This window comes from Acanthopagrus latus, chromosome 13 (genome assembly GCF_904848185.1).
Source record: "Acanthopagrus latus isolate v.2019 chromosome 13, fAcaLat1.1, whole genome shotgun sequence".
In the NCBI taxonomy this organism is placed as follows: Eukaryota; Metazoa; Chordata; class Actinopteri; order Spariformes; family Sparidae; genus Acanthopagrus; species Acanthopagrus latus.
This window is the reverse complement of record NC_051051.1, coordinates 15,945,061-15,968,588: the sequence shown is the minus strand read 5'-3', so window position 1 is coordinate 15,968,588 and position 23,528 is coordinate 15,945,061. Positions and strand designations below refer to the sequence as shown.

Genomic DNA, 23,528 nt, shown 5'->3' with positions numbered 1-23,528 from the left:
TCTTTGCAGGGTGCAGAGGCATCTGATCCCTCCTGCAGCACATGTGGGGTAGAGCAGGGAGAAGCTATATATTATGCTGGTGGCAGCCTTGATATTGTAACAGCAAACATTTGTGAGTAGACCGGACAGTGAGACAACAGGGTTGACTTTCAGGCCTTTAATCCTGGATGTAATTTCCATTCATCGTTAGTCCATGCAAACAAACCAAAGCCACCAGTCAAGGTGACTCCATCTGCTCTCTCTCAGACAAAAACTTTTGAACATACACTTCAGCTTGCCTGTTTTATTGTGGTGCTGCTGTCAACAAAAGTACTGTGTCGCATTAATCCTGTCCTTTTTCCCCTAGTTTTCCTGGTGCTGATGTTTATAGTCTGTGTCAAATTCCTCAGCGTAATTCAAATTTCAATGTTCTCACATTCAGAATGTTCCAAACATTCTGTAAATGGCCAAAGAGATGACTGCCCATGAAAATTTAAATTGCCTTCCTCAACAGCAGTCCAGCTAAATATCTGCTTAAAGTATGCTGATGATTCGCCTTAACCTGTACAGTACCTGTGCAAGCAGTTCTGACTTACAGATATTGTTGCTGACAGCTCCACAATGGTGTCTCCTTGGCCCTATGCCCTCTAGGTTTACCCTGCTGTCCCTTCTGGCTGCTTCCAGTCCCCACCAGAAATCAAGTCCCACCACTGAAATTCATTGTGACAGTCCTTGTGGTGGCAGGAAATTCAGACAGAGCAGATGGCTCAGACAAGAATAGGTTAAAAGAGGCAATGTCAAACTGAAACGGCTAAATCCCAAACGCTGTTACGGCCATCAAATTATAATTTAACTGGATGTATGATTTTTTTGTTTATCGAAAGTAGACCACTAGTAGTACTGTTCCATCTACTCATAGGGGACTGTACAATGGATGAAATGTGCCGTGTTGCTCCTCTAGCTTCTCATTTGTGCTCTTGGCTGATTAATCTGAAAACGTGCAGCCAATCATGGTCCATCTGAAGGTATTTAAAGGCTGAGAAGCTGCACTCCAAAGCAGCAACAGATGTTGGTGTATTGTGAGGCAGATGTGATGTGAGCTGAGATTTCAGTTAAAGCATAACTCCAACCATTTTACACATTGAAGTAGGTCTTGGGGTGTACTACTTCATATGCTAAAAGTAGTATAAAACCTTTTGTTGCTCCAGAGGAAACTGCGTGTGATCAAATAATAACACATCTCCAGTGATGTCACGTCCAGTGTCTGAATTGCATTGTGGATAATGTAGGCACCAGGTTGAGGAAAAGCAGTCCACTGGTTTAGCATTACACTCCTCTAACGCTCTTGAAATCATTATGGACAGTTTTTTTTAAAAAAATGATAAAAACCAATACAGCAGAAACACAGATATAACCTTCACTATACAATGCATTCTTCTTCATTACCCACAATGCAACAAGTCAAATAGTGACATTTTCTTTTGGGGGAGTTTATTTATTGTTGTGATTTTAGCCGGGGCTCTCCCTGATGTTACATTTAAGCTTCTATATCTGGCAGTAAAACATTGAAATACTAAAGACATGGATTACTGTGATGAACAGTCCTGAGAATGGCTTCTCACTATTCTGCCTACCAACACTGAGCTGACGCGACAGCAAATGTAGCAATGCATCAACATCAGCAAGATAGCAAGAAGGTAAATATTGATGTAGGAAAAGTATGTAGCAAATTCTTTAAAGAAAATGACTTCTTGAGAAAGGAAATACATTCAACTATTTATTAGGTCTTTCCATTAGAGACTGTGTTTATCCTTTTTGATTGCTGACACATGAATAAATGTGAAGTTAAAGCAGTACTTCTCCAATAGTGGGGGGCGTGAGAGGCGGGGGCGGGACTTTCAGTATTGATGCTTGAGCAATTAAAAAAAAAAGCATCCAGCCACTTGATGGCAGCAGTGCTCAAACTACTGCGGATAGGTCTGCAGATTTAGACAGAAGACGGTAAATTGGGGGTCTGTTTTGGGCCGCTAAGTTACCGCCTCAGAGGGTACACTTTTTTCCACCTCCATTGCTACCTAAATCCAAGACATCGATGTGCCGGCAACTGCGTGAGATGGGCGGAGGTGTCCATGACCTGCACTGTTGTGCAACCCACAGCGTGAGTTTTAAAACCAGGAAACAGCTGATCACAGTAATCAGTCCATCACTTCATCTGCGGACATCAAGATGAGCACGTGTACAGCTGCTGAGATCCAGGAGATGCTAGCGTCTCCTCGGTCTCTGTAGCTGTTTGGTTGTGTCCGCTTGCTGTGTAGCGGCAAGCTACAAATGTTCGCTACTTTCAAATTAAAAGCCCCCCGCTAAGAACCCAGTTTTAAACTCCAAGGGGGTGCAAAGTAAAGCTCTTATTCTGAAGACAAATTTGTTGTCACTGTTCACTGCCCAACTCCGTGCTTCATGTCATGTCACATGCTTACGCCTACCTCAGTGGTGACCAAGTGGCGGCTTATGGAAATGGAGGAATATTAGATCTCCCTTTTAGAAAGACAAGGCAGAATGCTGGTGCCAGAAACTGATACAGTGGCTTATACAGATAAATAAATATTATCAGGTTCTCAATAGTATTTCAATTCAGGGGGGGCATGATAGAAAATAACTGAGAACCACTTAGTTAAAATAACAGGTGGGTGTGTTATGAATGTTTTTTTTGTCTGCACTGACATTTAAAGAGGTGTCTCAATAAATATAGCCCTATATATTCAACATGAACTTATAAAAAATATACATATTACAATAATTTCACAATTTCTCTGACACCAATAATCAAACTGGGTTTTCATCTACAGGCTGTGAAACCAGTGTTCTTCTTCTAGGACCCTGATGAGCTCTGTAATTCTGCCAGTAGTAACCAGAAGAAAAATCCAAGTTATTATATAAACATAAATAAATTGATATATAGTATTGGTATCTCTATGTTAGAAAGGCATATACTGTATATCACTGTTTCAAACACTGCCCAAAGAGACTACTGGTAAGGATGTATTTAAAATCTTTTTGGAAAAGGTTATGCTTCCACTTTTGAACCTGTTACAGGCCTAAGAGTCTTGGACTTTGCTATGAAGTGTCTGTGAGGAGGACAAAGAGGTGTTTTAGAGCCTCTTACCTCCCGTTGACTGGCAGGCATTAGGGCCAGATGGCTGAGGGTGGATCAGCGGACAGTCAAGTTCATGAATGTTCACAAAGAAGTGAGGGCAACTCAGTGACTGAAATAAAACTAATATTTAGTATTCAATAACCAAACTACTATTTCATCTTTATGACTGTCAGTGATATTAAACAATCAACAGAGACCAAACTAATGACTGCACCATACTGCATCTTCTTATTATTTCACAATGACTAAAATCAATTACAATAATTTGCATCGCGGCTGCACAGCCTTTGTTAAGTATGCATTCTGATTTGTTGCATTGTGTGCTAAAAATGTCTTTTCAACAAAAAAAAAAAAAAAAAACCTGTTGTTGCTGTGTTTAGCTTTCACTGGTTCTCACTGCTGATTAAACGAGGATTCTATGTTCTCTTCTTGCACCATAACAGGTGCTCTCACACCTGCCGTGCAATTGAATCAAACACTGGCACATCTACACCCACTGAGCATTTCGTCTGGGAAGGTGAGAAAGCCCTGATCAAACTCAGAGAGCTAATGTTGGAGCACTTCCAAGTTTAGTGTGAACGTTATGAGAGGGAAAACTAATCGGAATAAATGTGGCACATTAAGGGATGACTGTAGAGATGCAGTGGTGTACACAGACATATTGCATCTGCTCAGCTGTCTGCATGCATTACAAGCCTCAGCCTGCAGCACTTGTTTTCCTTGTAAAGAAACTGGGAACAGGTCATGACGACATTCCATCACTTCAAGCATTCCTTCTGCACTGTGTGTAACACAATTTTAAATACACACACTGACACAACAATCACACACACATCTAGCAGATGCTCTAAGCCAGCACGACTAACAGCACTGCGCAGTATTCCTGACTGAGACGATACAGTCCTTTTAAATAAAGGTAGACATCTGGTCATAAACAGATCATCACAATGATTTATTGTACTAAACTGCTTCAAAGATTCTTCAAAGAGTACATGTAAGCGTCGACTCACTCTCAAAAAGAGATTTTAACAGAGCCAGTCATTGTTTCCTTGATGCAAAATTACAGATAAAAGTTACTGTAGATTGCTGCAGTAGAACAATATTACAAAGCACTTGATGCTGACCATTGCCATCAATGCCTAAGTTCCAAAACCCAGAGAGAGAGCACTCATGTGACACCGCTCAACACTCATAAGTAATAGTCAGCATGGACCCTGAAGACACATGTCTGAGTATCCCCTGGATAAAATGATTGAAGGCTTTGGGAAAAGCTCAGTAAGTGAACCCTATGGATTGTTAAAATGATTTGATCAATCAACAGACAATCTCTTCAACAGCACAGAGTGGTGACAATATAAACTAGTCTGCCAGCTGATTCATGTGTTGCACACCCAAGCCACAACGCCATTACTGAAGTGGTATAATCAAACTGAACGCACTTTTACTGACACAGCTAGCTGGCTAGTCTGTCTCTGATGGATGGAGGTATCCACTGCGCAAGGAAGAAATCATCTTTATATTCCCATTGAATAAAATGACTCCCTTGAATTTGGAAGGAAGTGAGAATCAACATTACAGTCCGTAGCTCTCGCTGACCCCACTTCATTAAATCAAAGGCAGCCACTTACAGTTGCCACAATCACACAAGACCGTTACAAAATGATAGACAGCTTAATAAACCGGTGGCTAGGTGAGCCAAACCACTCCACCTTACACTTGTATTTCTCACCTCTGGTGTGTTGAAAGGCTCTATCAGTGCTTAAAACCTACAGATTTTAAATCAGGGAGGTCAAATGCTCCGCGAAGTTTAAGGATGTGGTTTTAAATTGATGAGTACATGCAACAGGTAGGCACAGTGTGTTTGAATATTACAATACCTAGACTTAATTCATCAGTCTGGATTTATTGTCGATGCAAAAGTTAAATGGATTCCTGCTGTAGATGCAGTAGCCACAGTGAGAGTTTTGACATTTCTCAGTTACTACTTTTCCTCCATTTGGACTTCTGAATTTTTAGAATATCGCAAAATTATTGCAAACTACTGATTATTAAACTACACAGCTTGCTTTTACTTCAACATTGGCAGTGGTACAGGTTGTCTGTCAGTCTTTCAGTCTGCCGGTACAGTTGTAAAGGGGACATATTATGCTTTTTGGGATATTCCTTTTCCTTTTAAATCTATGGACACACATTTGCAGTATATGCTGTATTTCAGGTCTACCAAAAGCACTTTACTCGAAGCACTTTACAACATTTGCCACATTCACAACCTGATGGCAGAGGCCAATCTTAAGAAACCAAAATAGTGTTTCCTTTCAAAGCAATCAGTTGCAATTTGGGCTTCAGTATCTTGCCCAATGACATGCAGCCTGGAATCTAACCACCAGCTATCTGATTAGTGGACAACCAGCTGTAACTCTTGAGCCACAGCCAAAATCCTTGAAGGCAATTCTTGCCACCTGGCAGCTATCTTAGCAACACCCCAACGCATTTATTTACACTATGGCTTACATACTACAGAAAAAGTAGTTTTATAGCTTTTTAGTGCATGTAGAACAACTGCAATGTTCCACAGCCCAAAGTAAATGCCAAGGGATTTAGGAATCTAAACAGTGGGTTTTTTAATTATTAAAGCATTTGAAATGTTCTAGTAGTACACACCGAAAATAAAAATATGATCCTGAAAATAAGTATAATATGAGCTCTGTAGGAGATAGTGACTTGTTTCCATTCAGAAAATACATTTAAATAAGATGCTCTGCTGTATTACTTGGTAAATGGACTGTATTGTGAACTGGGGGAACCAGGGATCTAACAAGCAACCAAAGAATAACAGAAGACACACTACCTGTTGTCACTTCTATCTCTCTGCTCCCACCTATTATTCTAAATTACTGAAGCATACATGAGCACTAAGATGAACAGTATGATATTTCATGTCACCTTAGTGGACCACCAGTAGACCCCTGAGATCAAAATATCTTTTAGAACAATTATGGGAAAAGTGTGCCGCTCAAAAATAGTTTACAATGACTGGCTGATCCACAAATTACAAACTAATCGGGCACCAATGGATCAGCCTTATTGACTATCTTTAAGTTAAAGAACAACTGACACTATGATCAACAACTCTGTATTCGAGATGACTGCAAACAGGAATTTTTGATACATGACTTTTAAACTGTATAATAGTTCTGCTGCTTCTCTCTCCCTGGTCCCTAGTGTGGAGGCTTTGACTTTTCTCCTTTATGATTTATAAATATATGATATTGTATTACCATCAGAATGGTCTTTGATATCCCATCAGTTACCCGTTTATATTTAATGTCACACTTAACCTTGATTACTCTAAATAATATATTGCACACCGACCTCTTGTGTTGTACATTCAAACCCTCTGTTTGCATTAGGCTTCAGCTTAAGGACCAAATTTTTCAGCCTTTTTCTCTGTCTCGCGCGATCTCACTAGCTCCTTTTCTGGTGTCTTAGAACTCAACCTTTTTTCTCCTTGAACATTATAATCTAATATCTCAGGTGACTTCTACTGCAAAAATTGTGTCCTTCAAATTGAGACTAATTTCAAATAAAAACTTTTGACACATAAGAAATAGGGCGACTCACTTATCATCCACACCCTGGATGTAGTTTGTTGGGGTTTAACTCAACTTTCCTGGTATCATGAAGCTGGATCACCACGGTATCCTATGCTGCATGGCTAACCTGGTCCTGAGCAGGATCAGTTCAGCAGATCATATCAGAGAATATCAACAGCCTGCCAATTAGATCACTGACTACCTTTTTTTGTTTAAAGCTACCTGCTTTAAACAACAACAAGTGATAAAAAAAAAAGAGCAACACTTTACGTTAAAGTAGAATCACCTTTATTCTTCCCAGCCCCACAACCTTATGGTGATCATTAAAGCTGTACATTAGTTTCTATAGCTCCAAAGAGGATTCCTGTATTGTTATTAACCTTTACTCCTATTCCGTAAAAGCAGCTCATCTTAACCAGATGTATGTTGAGGATTAAATCATAAGACTCAATGAGATCATAACTAATATTTGCACAGATTATTTGTCGCACTCAAATTGGTTTTGGCAGCAGAAACTGCCTGACCACCCAAAGGCCACCCATGCCGAAAACCACTACAACAATTACTACGAGGATAACAATGTGAGCATCCATACTGATGAACAATACACGGTGACGCCAAGCACACAGTATGTCCAGTTGTGTAGTTTTACATTGAGGCAGTTCTGCAGCAGTATGTCTCAGGTACGTTTCTGTTTTCTATGTGTAATTTGTGGCCAAATATACATAATATAAGCAGCCTCGCAGAAAGTTATACACAACTTTGTCAGACTGATCTGAATGTTTCAGACATAACTCAAAATCTTAAAACTTGATGACAAAATCCCGATCCTGCTCAGTGAAAATCCCTGTACCAATGTTCATTCTTTGCTTGCAGCAGTACTGTTATAAGAACCACTTATTACTTTGTAGACAAAACATTGCTCTCTGTAATCTGCACATTTAATCCAAACATGACAGGCTGACAGCTCTTTTGAGTTTTTTTGTTTTTTTTTGTTTTTTTTTTTTGTTTTTAGATTTCTTGGCTTTCCTCAGTAGAAGCATTTATTCTCTATATTAAATTATGAATAGGTACCATCAAAGACATTCCAGTGAACATGAGCTTTCTGAAAATGAACCATGTTTTATCTTGCAGTATTATGATCAGTAACTCCATGGTGCGATTAACTTTTTTGTGTTTCTCAGTGTAATCTGTTATCTGAGTTATGGTCAATGAGCAATTTGAGAACAAGCTGTATCAGTAGACTTACAATAACTAGCAGCTAGTGACTGCGCGTGCCTACATCCTTTTATGTATCAGTGGTGTTACATAACAGAGCTATGATAGATTTTACTTTGGGGCCCAGCTAGTGTCGTCTCTCTTCAGCCACTGGCTGTTCTTTTCAGCTGCCTCTGAAGATTACTTTAAGGCCTGATGTAAGATTTGGTCAAAATCCTTTGGTAAACTGGTCAGAAATGTGAATTCAAATCAGCAGCATTCTCCTGCTTCTACATGTGTCTCATCTACTATGTCTTCCCATGACGATGTGAGTTCTGTAATGTAAGCAAATCACTACACATTGTACTACAGTTACAGGTCTTTGCTGATCCCCAGCCTCATTTAGGGAGAAATCATTAGTTTTCTGCAGTACCAGAGGCCACAGACCCATACACTGTGCTATATCTACTGCAGACGGGAGGGCAGTCAGCACTACTTTTATCAACAATGGTAGTTTATCTCACATTTGTGCTGCACTTAAACAGATTTGAGGCTGATGATTTTTCAATTATTCAGAAGGTCTGCTGTTTGTATGTATTGTAGCATATAGTGGTATGGGCTTATTCTGATTCCACGTGGAAAAGATCATGAAACATATGTTTAAAAACAGCCTGGTGATAATAACAAGATTCTACAAAGGCCTGTAATGACACAATACCTGGTGGTATTACAATATTTCCAGGCACCAATAAGAACAAGGAACAAACAATGGAATTTTTTTCAAACAAAACCATTTTCACTTGAACTTATTGAATATTTCTAATTTAACTATTGTTCAAATATTCAAAATCATGACCTATCCCAACTCCAGTTCAAACAGTGCTGCTTCATAATCATGGTCCACACTGCCTGTCTTTTTAGTGCGTGACGGCTGCATTGCTAAAATACTGCTGCTAATTTGCATGTGTGTCCACCCAGGCAGCTTTGCTGCTGCCGCATGGCTCCTGCCAATTATTATCAATAATTATAATGACGTGATTTTCCTTTTTCCCTGTTGAAATAAAGGGCAGGGAGAAAATTAGGTAGGCAGACATAAAAAAAAGACTGTATAGAAAAAAAAACGTCCCTTCATCTCTTGTGTTTATTCTCTTCATGTCTGTGGAATGTTCCACAGATACAGACATTATCTGCATGAGCCGTGCTACTCACTGGCAGTGTGGATGCCCTAACCCATAATGGGGACCCCAAAATGAAAAGCAAGAAGTTTTACCATCCACACGCGCTGCTCATGTAGCCAGTATGTTCAGCCCGTAGTTAATTCATTCTAACGTACCGTAGCTGGCATTTTCTGATCATCCCTAATTATGGTGAAAGTGCTATTGCCATGATTACATTTAAATTTTGCAATAGGGTGTTTGCATTCAGCTTTCAAACATGTGGGCTGACGTTATCAAATTTAATGAAAAAGCCACTAAATATAATGTAATACAAACATTATGTGTGAAATGGTAATTGTGTGTACAGGGCAACCTCATGAATACTAAGTTACTAAGTGTTTCTGAATTTGAGGAAGTGTGTCACAAGGAAAAACTTGTTTATTAGCATTTCTCTCTGTTTCCCCACTACTGCTTTAACAATGAGAGACAGACTAACTCTCACACCCCTGCCTGGTGAGAGTCTTTGGGGGGGTCTTTTAAAATCACAGTGTTGAGATTGAACAGATTAGTTTCTCCATTGTACCTATGACTTCCAAGATAAGTAAAGGCAATGGTGTGCCAAGCAACCAGCTGTTGCATTATTCCAGATGAGAGGTTAACCAGGGGCGGTATCGCAGCCTTATGTGAAGGAAAGCTAATTCTGTCCCCTTTTAGGCATTATTTTTCACATTAACTTGATATAATAGAGTTTCTGCATAATGAATTTGGGGAGGTCCCAAACAAAACAAGCACCGCTGTAAAATGTTCAAGTTACAGAATAATGCTGAGACTTCTGCACTGAGCCTCTATATTGGGTCTACTTCTCTGGCTCACATTTGAGAAAAACAGGCATATGACTAAGCAAAAAATCATAGATGTCATGCTAAAATTACACAATGTCAGGTGATTTTTCCCCACAGCACACTATAATAATCATAATGACCCACAGGAGTATTGTGGCACTATTTTTATTTTCCTGCTCCACAGAGTAGCCTTCAAGCAGGACATATTTCAGTAAGCAGGTTTATACTTGTAGAATATATTGCATGCAGGCTTCTATGGAGAATTAAATGACAGTAGTCACTATTAATTTGGTTTTAAATGATGCAAATACCATCAATTAAAGTACATATCTCAACAGACACAGCTCATATTCAGCTGCTAACATGCCAACACTTCTGCCCTTGAAGCTGCAATTCAGCAGCTGCCTTCAAAGGGGACGTTTAAACAATCCAGGACATTCAGCCTGTGTGGCGAGTAGTTGACATCTGCCAGAAACCAGAGGGAACGCTTGCTTTGAAATAAATCTCTCTAGTTATATGAGCTATCAGTTCAATTAGTCACCACCTGTCTCCTCAGACCTGACTCGTGTTTGCCAACCACAATCAATAAAAGCAAATGTCCGATTTAAGATTTGAGTGAGAAAACTGACTGAGGAGCCACCCGCCATCTTCAAGCCACTGGCTGTTCCAGCTGGTGCAGTAATGTGTGGCTGTCATTGCTCTGACAAGGTCATCACATCAGGTTACAGCAGATAAGAGGACACCCATGAAACTGTACAACGAATTCCAATTGGCAATAAGATATTATATCTAACTCCTCTGACTTTCTCTTTTTATTTCTCCTTATTCAGTCTTTGTACAAACTCATTTTACTAGTCCTGCAATTTGAATAACAAAGATATGAATGGATGTCTCATTGTTTAAAGAAAAGAGGAAGTGCAAACATTACAACTGGAGCAGAGACTGAAGAGCATACGAAATAGATAATACAACAGGATTTGTAGTAGATATGTAAGTCACAAATCCTATACTGTTTGCAAAACGCTGTCGTCCAATCTTCACAGTAAGCACATTTTATCTGGTGGTAGAGGAGATACAATGCCAGCTCCTCTTATATGTCTCCATTTAGACATGACAGCTATTCCCTGCTCAACTCATGTCCACAGTGTACTCTCGCAGCTCTGAACACAGATAGGTCTCCTCGACTTCAAAAAGCTTACTTTTACGTTTGCCATATCTGTATCATTCACAGGTTCTCTCTAAATAGTGTATTCTCCTCAAGCAGCTATACTTCAATGAATATATATGTCTGCACTGTTTCTTAGCTCGACAAGAGTGACCTGACCTTTTGATGGAAGGATTAAGAACAGTTCATGTCAGCAATACGCTAAGTAAGTTGTTACTTGACACCTTGAAACCAGACGTAAAGACTAGCGGACTGATCCATCTGCTTCACCCAGGAGGGGTGATGGAGGATCATGGATACTGCCATGGGAACAGGGCTGCACATACCGCTGTTTGTTTGAGAAAATACAGCCGCTGTAGGGCTATGTTCAGACTATCACTTGTGAGTGATCAGATCAATATATTTGTGTCCATACAAATGAACCTATTTGCATGGGTTGCTGTGGTAAGGACAAGGCGTCAGTAACAATGTGCGCCGGTGACTAAATGGAGACGCATTATTTTCCTCATCAAACACTTATACTGTCCAGTTGCAGAGCAGATAACTTATTTTAGTGTCTCTGTCTGCAGACTGTTGTCATCTCTGTGTTTCCTTCAGAAACAAGTTATGTCACATAGATGCACCTAATACAATTGAACAACATATTCATTTAGAATCAGATGAAAGTCAATGGTGTTTTGTTAATCTTGCAGGGGGGGGGGGCAGGTATCAAGAATTGGAACTTTTGAGAACTGGCTCAAAATTGTCCTATCCATCAGAAGTCACATGCCTCTCAGCTTCTCCATGCTTTTTTAAAATGATAATAAAATAATAAATAATAAAATAAATAATAAAATAAAATTGCTGCTTCATCCAAAGACATACACAGGCTGAATTGGGAGTTGGCATTCTCTACAAGCATAAAATCCTATTGCTAGTTCAACACCAAAAGTATCTGCAATAGCCATGTATGGTACCACTGGACTAAACTACTCACAGTATTATTTATGGTTTTGCTTATGATAAGTATGGTGGATTTGTTGGTTGGAGTTGTGACTGGGTCACTTACACCTCCACTGAAAGCAAGGAAATCATCCTAGTGACATTGTTAACCGCTCTTACTATTTTGGGCCTATTTACTGCTAAAACAACAGTAAACAAGAGTAATTTGTCTGTAGTGTCTGCTGCCAATTGTATCTATCTAACACTGCTGCCACCCAAAAGTGAAGGGATCATGTGTCATATACTGTGCCCCAAAGGCCAGACACCAACATAATCAATCAGTTTGTCTATCGAATGCATTTTCTAGTGTTTCCCCCAAAGGGAGCTATATGCAGCCTTGCCTATAGAATTCGCCCCAGCCTTGCTGTATCAGGGTTAGGATGTGAAGTTCAGATCTTGGGGCTGAATTTAGTGGAGCACAGCTAAGGCTATGGTGAGGTATCTTATGGCCCTATCCAATGAATGTTTAATGGGTCTGGAGAAGTCGGCATGGAGGAAGCTGACTGTGCTGCATCAGTAGGTCAGGCTGTAAAATGAGACAGAGGAGGAAGCCAGCCAGCTCAGGATGGTGGGAGGAGAGGGGAGGGAAGGAGAGAGTGGAGTGCAGTATTCAGAGAAAGTATACAGAGCAGGACAGCAAACCAAGATGTATGTAAGCAGGAAGCCATTACCAAAAACCACACTGCTGCACTATAAACCCTCCAAATGAAAATGGTATGGGTAGAAGTCATATATTTCAGTAATGTCTTATTCAAAAGCTCCACTGAAATCCAGCTTATTCTAGTAGAAACAGACTACACAGGCTATTAACTTCAGCTTCTTCACACTTCCAATTGCAAGCAAGGCACATGCTCTGTCTGGTAAACTGAATATACTTTATCTATTCTTGCTTCCTCTTCCTGACAGTCCCAGTGCACATGTGTCCATATCTGTAGAACTAGCAGTGGGTGAGCGGTACAGAGGTACTGAACTGTGAGCGCTGGGATCTCGAAGCACTAGGATCTCTAAGCAGATCGGGGATAAACTGTCAACTCAAGTGAAGACCTTTCTTTTGGCGCATGGGTTGTATTTGACTACAGACACAAACTGGAGGCAGAATGCATTACCACTGTCTATAAACAAATTCAGGATCACTTCAAAGGATTAGCGCAATGTCATAATAGTAAAGTTACAAGGCCAGAAGATATGACTAGCGAGAGGGACCTCTGAGTTGGCACGCGATGGCTGGATGGCTGCAAGATCACAGAACTGGGGGAAGAGACACAGTAACATCAGAGAAGTCTCCGCTCTCCACTCAAACTATACCCTACATTTTTATGGCCATACAAGGCGTCTCCACTCCTCCGTGTTAAACTGACCATATCCAAAGCCTGGAGGTAGGCCTTCGGGCCAGGAAGAAGCTTCATTAAAATTTCTCATGCACCTGAACTGCGTCCCTCACAGTCCCTCCCCACTCACTGATTGGAATAAAGCTTCCTCTGCCCATCAGGGACTGTTTACTGTGTACATCTGTGTATCCATATGCCCATCTGCAAGTTCCACACAGCTGTGAACGAAGTGCTAATGAGGCCTATAATCTTTGGGACATAACAGGATAAAAAAAAATGATTTCACCTTACAAAAAAAAGTATTTCTTTTGACTGCAATTTCAAAAAAGGCAGGAGTAATTCTGCAGAGAGCAAAGACAGCAGCACCTTATACAGTATATTTGAATTATCAACTTACTGTGGGTATGCAGATTACCTTATTTACATCTTTTGGTATCAATTGGTGAATCAAACACTCAGAACAAACAAGAATGGAGAGCTTGAGCATGATAGAGGGGGGGATGGCCAGAAGTGTAGAGGTAATAGAAAAACTCTAAACCCAGTGTCACTCTACAGTTCTCTCAGTTAGCCAACTGTATGGTGTGTGGCTCAATTCCATGCTGGATGTTCGACTCACAGACAAAAGGAAACATGCCGGTTGAATGTACATCGCTTGGTTTGCATTATAAACAGTACATCATGTGTATGAAATGGCTGTGTCCATACACTACACTGCATATGCACTAACTGTAATTATCATGGGTCATGGGTCACATTGTCCCATCCAGGAATCTCTGGGTAGACTAAAAAAGGCATTGCGCAACAACCACATAACTTTCGAGGAAATGGATTGCGTATTTAATCACAAAATGTTTTGTTTTCTTTTGAGATTTTTTGTTGCTGATGTTTTGTTGTTTGTTGGTTTTGACATTGTATGATGAAACATTACCTGCTAAAACACTGCTTGAAACCAAGTCAAGAGGGTTACTATTTTCATGTCAGCCTGTCCATTAAATGGAGCATAAATGCAGGTAACAGGGTAATGCTATTATAGTTCATGTCATTGCATAATGTATCTGCATATGCTTGGCACACGACGCTTCATTTGATCTGATCTGTGATGACATCTTAGATATGAGGACAGACATTGTAAGCAATTTTCATTTGAAAAACATCAAATGAAGCATCAAATGTAAAAAAAAAAAAAAAAAAAAAAAAAGCTAGCTAGTAATGTACCATTTAACCAGAGCATTAACTAAGAAATTAGCTGCAAAACGCCACCTTGGCTCAGTAGCTAGCTAGCAAGCACTCATAATTTAAAAATATTTGCACATATTGCATTGATATACAACAAAAAAATATTTTTGTGGAGAGGATCATTTATATATAAATAATGAAATGTATTGGGGAATTCTTCTGTGCACATTCATTAATAGTAAAGCCCATCTTAATCCATTCATATCCAATAATGAAAGGAATCAGACTTAATGAAATCTTCAACTCTCTCCAACATAATCTAAACAGTATACAACAAGCTGTCAATACAACTAGGCAATTTTTGATGATGCGCCCATTCTGCGTACCCTGACTGCAGCAAAGGGGCTACAGTAATTACTAACTGGACAGCTTTAAGATGAGTCAGCTCAAGGACACTGGTACAGTATATTCAGAACAATACCGGAGAGCAATTCCAATCCTTAAGTGCTGTACTGCAAGCACTGTTCTGAGTCAAATACTTTATTGTGATCAGTCTACCATACACACACTTGTAACTTACCACAGTCTATTTAGGCCCTCACAGATCTGTGGAGTAGTTGTGAAGGAGTTAGAAAAGAGTTGTCTTTATGTGATCTAAAACATAACAAAGATAAGTGTCTTTATCCATGCTGATCTACACAAGTACCAAGCGTTTTTCTCTTCTAGCTCCCTGCTCCTTTCAAGAGTGATATATAATTGACGTTACACAGGAAGGCAATACCAGATAAGCAACCCCTATAAAGACTATTCCAAGCTTATTAAAACTACTGACGGTGTGAATTCTAAAGTGTCAACAGTTTAGTACAGTACAGTTTAGTCATGTTATCTCGCTTTATCTATGATCTAAACACGTCTACAAGCATAAGAAAGAGGAAGCCAAGCTCCAGACTAACAGCGTTCCATTGTCCCAGGGATAACAGAAAATGTCTTTGGGACAAACAGAAATCTTCCTGAGACAAGATTGACTTTTGTATGTATGACTTTCGTTGCAGCCCTTTTAAACATGTATCAGGTGTTTTTGGTTAAATGTACTAAAACAAAAACACAGTGGTAAAACACCAACATTCTGTGGACTGCTCATGTAACAGTCAACCATCTGCAGTAATCCAACACTACATATGAAACATCTCAGTTCACTGAACCAAAATGGAGGCTGCTGGGAGCTCGGGGGGCCTGACAGCAGCCGCCAGTCACTGCTCCTTGGCCCAAATAGCAGCTTGATTGACATCTAAAGGTTGGTGACTTTTCCGAAGTGTGCTATTTGCCCCGGGCAACAGGGGTGCTACTTTTCATCGAGCTCAGTGGGAGTGAAGGCTTCCCCTGTACACGGAGCGGCGACCATCCACAGCGGATTATACTGCACAGCCATGCACAAACAGTGGATTCCAAAACGAATGTTTTGAATCATGCAGCAACATCATGAGAACTGACTTTTTTTGTTCTTTTTTACAAAAAAAAAAACTGTTTATGATGAATTTCAATAAAGCCCATACAAAATGAAGTCATAATATAGGGCCAAAACACTCAATTCATCGATCAAAATGTTTTCAACATTTGTTGGTTCCATCTTGTTGAATGTGAGATTTTGCAGTTTGTCATTTATGATGGTAAATGGAGAGTATTTGGGTTTGGGACTGGACAAAAGAAGTCATCTCAAGACATCACTTTGGGCTTTTGGAAATTGTGATAAATAACTGTCATAATTTTGACATTTTGTACACTAAATGACTAAAGGATTAATGATGAATATAATTGGAAGCTTTATTAATAATGAAGTCAATCAATAGTTGCAATCCATGAGGGAGAAGGGAATCTTGTTTTCATCATATTCAACCTAAATAATAAAGACTCATGAAGCAAATTATAACCTGGTGGGTCTTCAATATCTTTAAACTAGTGTGGAAACTGTCCAACTTTGATGAAGGATGTCAGCTCTTTATGAAATTAACAGAGGAAATATTAAGTCTAAAAATAACAACCAACAACTGTCAACTTAACAAAATGTTGGGTTTTGGGGTTGTTGTTTTTTTCAGAGAGTATTGGCTCAGTGTGCAAGAAGCTGTAAGCTGAGATGCATCCTCTGATTTAAACAGGATGTTGTGACCTCAATCCAGAAAGTTAAATGCTGGAATGAGAAAAAGACTTTATCTGAAGCCATGTGGTTCAGCGTAGGCCATCTCAGTCTGATAAAAGTTAAACTCTGGTCTGCAATGAGAAGCAATGCACACCCACACACACGCACACACACACACACACACACACATAAAAGTCCCAGAGACGAAGATTCTATACACTACAGTAGGACTGCAACTAACTAAATACTAAATATTTTAATTACTTAACCTACTGATTATTCATACGTATAATAGATTAACTATTTGTTCAATAAAAAAAAAGAAATAAAAGAAATTTAAAAAAAAAATTGTTTGACCAGCTGACAGTCCAAAACCAAAAGACTCTTTGTTTACTGTCATAAATGATGAATAAAAGAAGAATACAATTAACCTTTGTTTGAAAATGAATGAAACACTGATCAATTGTCAAAGTAGTTGATGAGTTATTTTCTTATAGTCAAATAACTGATTGAGCAGCTCTACATAACAGGAAAGTGAATGAGCCGTCCTAGTCCTAAGAAGTGCAAAGAATATGAAAATAGTCTGATGGGTGTACACCGGCAAAATCCACGAGAAAGTTTGCAAAAACAAAATTTGGCAGGTGACATTTTGATGTCTCATATGTAGAAATATATTGAGTAATCTATGTCATTAACGGCAGTGATCATGATCACATCAATGAAAGACCAAATCAGAGGATTCCCAATGAAAACTGACTGTGTCTCAGGCCACACAGTACACAAGCCTGTCCTGTAGAAAATGCTGAACACCCACAGGACTTAAATCCACACTGCGTACGAGACACAAGTCTCCCTTTTCTTGGTCAGCAGCTTTGTTTTTGCCAAGCAGCCACCCACTTACAGAGAGAACACTCATTAAGTGATCATAGTGTAGGGATCATCAAAAAACAAGGATACCAGCAAAGTTTCTAAGAGTGAAATTAATTAGGCACCAGTGCTCCTCGCCAGCTCTATTTACACACACAGTTTACCCAAAAATACACATGCGCTGACTTGGGAGACAACATCACTGAGTCACAAACACAAGTTCAAAAGTTGTCTTGGCTCCAGAGAATTCTGATTTCATGCAAACAAACACAGAGCCTTAATGATATGCACTGTGAAGGATCAAACTGTAACAACATATCCAGGTGTAAATACAGCGAGAAGAACTCAGGATCCAATCATTCACCTGAGGAGGTGCTCAGGAGTGCAGCTGCAACACTTTCCAATCAGCCCAGAGGATCAACACCAAAAGACTTCATCACGTGGATCAAAACAGGAAGACATGGGAAGTATCCCATATCCCATGATGTAAAAACCAGGAAGTCGATAATTCTACTGTATAATCCAGTTAAATCTTAATTCTAAAGACAATGCAGACATAAAGGTGCTTTCAGACAGTGAGAGGTCACCACTGCTCCCATTGTTTAGCATGGAGAGAGAGGACAGGCAATATGCTAAGTTATATGCCACTACAGCTGATGTTCCTTGAACTTGCCACCGCCACTCTCTGTGTGATCACGGCAACAGAAGATAACAATACAGGGCCAGCTTTTTCAAAGCTTTGCAGGAGCCACTTGTAGAGTAAAGGAGACGTGGACCTTCCTCCTCAGTCACCTGACATCAAACAATGCACATTAATGGGTTCACCTCATGCATTCAAGCATTCTTTGAGATCACGAGACGCTCTGTGGAACACTGTCAAATCCTGCTGCGATAACATGAGTCATCAGGCTATCAGGTTTTACACTTGCACATGAGCACATGCTGTCAAGCAAAAGGAGAACAAACCAATTACTGAGATACTCTGAGATTCAGTTTTCAGATTCAACCTTTCACTCAAATCATTCAGTTTAAATCATCTTTTGTGATGAAACTGTTTTTGTTACATTTGAAAATTAGAAGTACTTTGACAAGTGGTCTCTGACTTTTGACCTACTGTACATATCATATCCTATGTGACAGAGATGGAAGAAAGGAAAAGAAAAAGGCATGCATAAGTAGATCAACCATTTCTTGTTGAAGAGACAGAATAAGAGACAAGCTTAAAACACCTCTGGCTACTAATTTTGACTTTCTGGTGGATCAGGAAAAATGACTGCACACCTCTGCACATATGCGTTCCCACGGCTACCGAATGATCTTGTATAAATATAGCCAACCCATCACAGTTGACCGACTGGGAAAAAAAACGATTTCTTAGCAGTTAGCAGATGGATTTAGCAAATGCAGTTGAGTTTTTTGGGGGTTTTATAACACAAGTTGGTCTGTATTGCTCTCACACCAAAGACAAACCACACCAGACCCTCGTTTTGAAGCAAGTCTTTGTGTGGCTGTCTAGTACCATAGCAAAAGTTACACACATCAGTGTTCAACAGGTCAGGCTCCTTTCAGTGTTGAATGAAAGAACCTCTAAACTGCTAAAACAAAAAACGTGAGAATGTTTCATTGTTTTTTTCCAGTTATTCTATGCACTGTACATCTAAACAACATCCCCTGCACACATGCCTCCACTTCTTGTCTGTCTCCATTGGCCCCCAGTCCTCTTGGCATGTTGTGGCATATTTATTTATCGAGCAACCGAGTGGCATTTATCTCACAGCTTAGTCATAATTAGTCCAACTTAGTCTGGGGCAGACAGCCTGTTAGTGGGCATATGTTCAGATCCTGGTCTAAGACACATTGCTCCCTGAAGGGATGCCTGCATGTTGACATGTGTGTGTATGGTATGTATGTGTGTGTATTTGTGTGTGTGTGTGTGTGTGTGTGTGTGTGTGTGTGTGTGTGTGTGTGTGTGTGTGTGTGTGTGTGTGTGTGTGTGTGTGTGTGTGTGCGTGGGCAGGGGCAACAGGTGGGTGTGTCTGCTTTATGGCAGCAGACGGTTGCTGTGGAGCGCACGCCGAGCCTCCATTAACACAACCCACCATGTTCCCTTCCCTCGGCTAGCCAGCCGTGCTGAGAGAGGCCACTTGAAACCTGGAGGGAAGCGAGTTCATCCGAGTGTGCGGAAGAGGAAGAAGACAGGACGGAGCAGAGACCAGAAAAGGAGGGGAGAGAGGACCTGAGTCACACGGGAATAGTGAGATGGGATGGATGAAACAAGGTGAGGAAGAGAGGAAACCGGAGAGGAGGCGAGAGCAGAGAGGAAATAGGCAGCCTGGCACAGGTCCAGGGTTATCACTGGCAAAAGTCGAGGCATTTGCCAGCTGCCAGTTGGAGACAGCAGCACTCGGCCAGAAGGATGGTGCCCTGCGCAGCTTCTGTCGGCTGGTGTGTTTGTCTGTGTTTGTGTGGCTGTGTGCACAGCATGGATGCTGCAGAGCGCTGAGAGCTCAGCTGATGTGTTAGGCATGGGACAAGGAGCATATGCAGAAGCAGCTACACTGACTGAAGGGATGGTCTTTTTAAAACACAAATAAGTGCGGGCACAGTCACTCCGCCTCTGCCATCCACAAGTTAGTGCTCCTTTCTGCCAAGTTGCCTGCAGTCCCGGCCGGGGAAGAGACGAGGGAAGCCGCTTAAAAACATCTCCCTAAGTCTCCTTCTTTTGGCAGACGACGCTTAAGTGTATCCTCTTTAGGCAGGACATTACATAACTGTTTGCCGTGTCGCCAGCCGAGCCCGGTCGCATGCCAGAAGGATGTCAACAAAAATAAATATATATAAACCTGCAAGACTTTGTGTCAAAAGCCTGACACGCCGTGACGGAAAGCTTGTTTACATCATCACGCGCTCCTTTCTTCATCATCTAATCAGTGATGCTGAGGCACAGACGCCGTCCCAATTTCCTTCATCTCTCCTCTCTCTTGAAGATGAGTGTGTGTGTGTGTGTGTGTGTGTGTGTGTGTGTGTGTGTGTGTGTGTGTGTCTGGGTTTGTGGGGGGGGGCTTTTACATTTGCATTTAGGGCATTTAGCAGACGCTTTTGTAAAAAGCGACTTACGATAAGTACATTTGTCAAAAAAGAGAACCCACGACATGTCACTGTTGATGGAGTAAAAAGAAATATAGAGCTAATGATATGAACATACAAGTGGAATACCATACCAAAACTGAAACTTAACAGTGGGCCACGGGCCTAGAACATACTATTATATTGTTCTTTTAAGATGCTAAATGTTATTAGCATCCCAAGTTCCCTTAATTGATGGACTTTCACTCTTCTGGCCAAGATTACGAGAGATCCTTGACAATCAGGGATTATAATTCTTTGGTGGACCAAATCATACCTTGTGGCAGACCAACTCTGGCCCACGGGCCCAACTTTGGGCAGGCCTGTTCTAATCAAATGTAAGTATTCCATGATAGTTCTTGAACTTTTGGGCTTCAGACTGCTGCTCAGACAAAAGAAGCGATGTGAATAATGTGGTTTGAGTTCAGAGAAACTCACATTCCCCATGATTTCCCGACAATTTATAGTCCAAATAATCAGCAGATGAATTGATGATAAGGAAAATAATGATTACTCGTTGCAGTTCAATTTATAAAATCGTGACAGGTTTTCTATACGAGTCGTGCAGCACTGAGGGGGCGTTCTGAATGTCACTCATCAGTGGCTCTTTGAGATGTCTCTGCTCTGACAACACTGAACCCCTCGAGGGAGTCTCTCATCCTTACAGGGAGGTCAGAGGTCAGCTGCAGGTTAAAGAATCGCTCACCCGTGAAGCCATCCCATCACACACACACACACACACACACACACACACACACACACACACACACACACACACACACACACAGCACCTCCACTCTTTTTCCCCGAGAGGAGAAAACACATGTTAAATAGTTTGAATAGTTTGGGTCCTCGTACATGCAACTGAGGTTGCATCACACATGACTGACTGACAAGCAGCCCCAGCGTCCTGGGAACTGTCTGAATTCACCTTTAATTCACGGGGCTGGCTCCGGAAGCGCCCCCTCTAACGGACAGAGCCGGTATGACTCAGCTTTCAGCACGAACAGCTCCCCAGGAAGAGGTTAAGCCACTCATAGCATTTTAATGACATCTACACCAGCGCACCATACTAATCACATTTGCCTCCACATCTCTCCAAGTCGGCGTGCGGCTCAGTGGAGCCGGCCGCTGCAGTCCGGCGGCAGCCCCGCAGAATGTCCCGGGGCCCCGGCGGCACGAACTCACACATCTTAGGAGGAACATGTCAGCCCAAATAGGCTGCGAAATCTATCACTGTGAAGCCGAGAACGTCACAACTCCAACAGCGACGTTTGTCACCAGGAAAAAAAAACATCTCTGTGATGCATTACAGTGCGAATAAACGGGTTTAACTAAAGGAGTTCCCTGTCCTCCATGTTACAGCTCCGTCAGAACGCGTTTAACGGTCCGCTCCCTCATCACATGCCGGCCCGGCTGCACTCAGGTGCGGTGATGAGCACACGCATGAACTTCATGACGTAAAGTGACATTTCTAACATGCAAGCGACATTTTTCAAAGTTGGTTCAAAGACAAGTGGGAAAACGTTTTTTTTTTTAAAAGGGGGAAAGGGGTTTAGTTAAAACTTGAGCAATATGCGCTGGTGGACACACACACACACTGCACTTCGACTCACCTTGAGCGGCCGTTCCTCGGGTGCTGAATACACTTGCTATCAAAGTGGCCACATACCAAATCATAGTACTATTGCCGACCAGAAATAAACCTCATCATATCTCAAAGTGCCCCTTTCGGTGAATCTCTCATCGCCGAGTGGTCCAGGACAAACTGAAGCGGGGCCGGTGTCCCTGTTTTCTTGTTAACCGAGCCCTGGACACTTTTCCATCGGCGCTTTCCCCTCTCTCTTCCCCTCTCCTCCGCTCTCCTCTCGCATCCTGAGACGGATCACCTGCGCCAATGGGACGAGAGCAGACGAGCCAGTGAAACCAAGCGCGAGCTTTTAGAGACCCGCGGTCCCGCCTCCGCACGCGCTTCATTGATGGGCGTGGGAGAAATCCGGCCTCTGATTGGTTACCTGCACTGTCGGTTGCCCATTGGGACTGGTGCGTTCAGGTGATATGGTAACATTCGGACGTTTCACCTCCCGGTCGAAGAAACAACCTCAGTGTGCTCAGGGCCATTTAAAAAAGAGATGCTGCCCTCCTATTATGTTCTCTTCCACTATTAGCGCACTTATATTGTCTTTTATAATATATTTGAATGTAGGCCTACAAGTTATATTACATTACATTTATAATGAGCAAATATCTATTTTACCGGAGTAATATCTTTTTATCGCTTCTTAATTTTATTTTATTTTTTTATAGTGGTGGAGTTGGAGGAACAAACAGTAAACAACGAGACAAAAAATAATCATTGAACAGAAGAGAACATAGGATACATCAATAACAAAAACTCTGCATAACTGTGACTTTGAAAAAACTCTATGGCCTATTTTAAGACTGGGTAAGACATCACAACAAAGAAAACCCCTATCACGATAATTACTGGATAACCCTGGTAATGTCTAGGCTACACAATACCACAAACCCAACCACAGATGGCAAAATCCAACAGGTGGTTACACTTTATTTCCAGGATAGGACAAGGCCGGAATGCAATTTAAATCACTCCAGCTGGTTTAAAAGATAGTAATGACGCTTACGCTTCATTGTACGTGTTTACAACATGTTGCTGAGTCTCTGGAATCAGGATCTATGGGGAAAACTTGGTGAGTTTCTAACTTTCATGTTGTAAAAGCATCATCGAACCTCTCCCCTTTTCAGGGAGGACGTAAATGCAGCATTAGAGGGAACCGTTTCAAGGTGGGTTGGAGTGTGAAGCCGTAG

The 23,528-nt window shown here is 41.1% G+C and overlaps 1 protein-coding gene across 4 annotated transcripts in view; it reads right to left on the bottom strand.

Annotated features, from left to right (window-relative positions):
- Positions 1-22,587, bottom strand: part of LOC119031861 (protein turtle homolog B-like) — a 138,044-nt gene extending 115,457 nt beyond the window's left edge. For all 4 annotated transcript variants that reach the window (XM_037120620.1, XM_037120622.1, XM_037120621.1 and 1 more), the window contains exon 1: positions 22,316-22,587. In XM_037120620.1, coding sequence (XP_036976515.1) covers positions 22,316-22,379 — 64 coding nt within the window. In that variant the 5' untranslated portion in view covers positions 22,380-22,587. The remainder of the gene's footprint in view (positions 1-22,315) is intronic.
- Between the last annotated feature and the right edge of the window lie 941 nt (positions 22,588-23,528).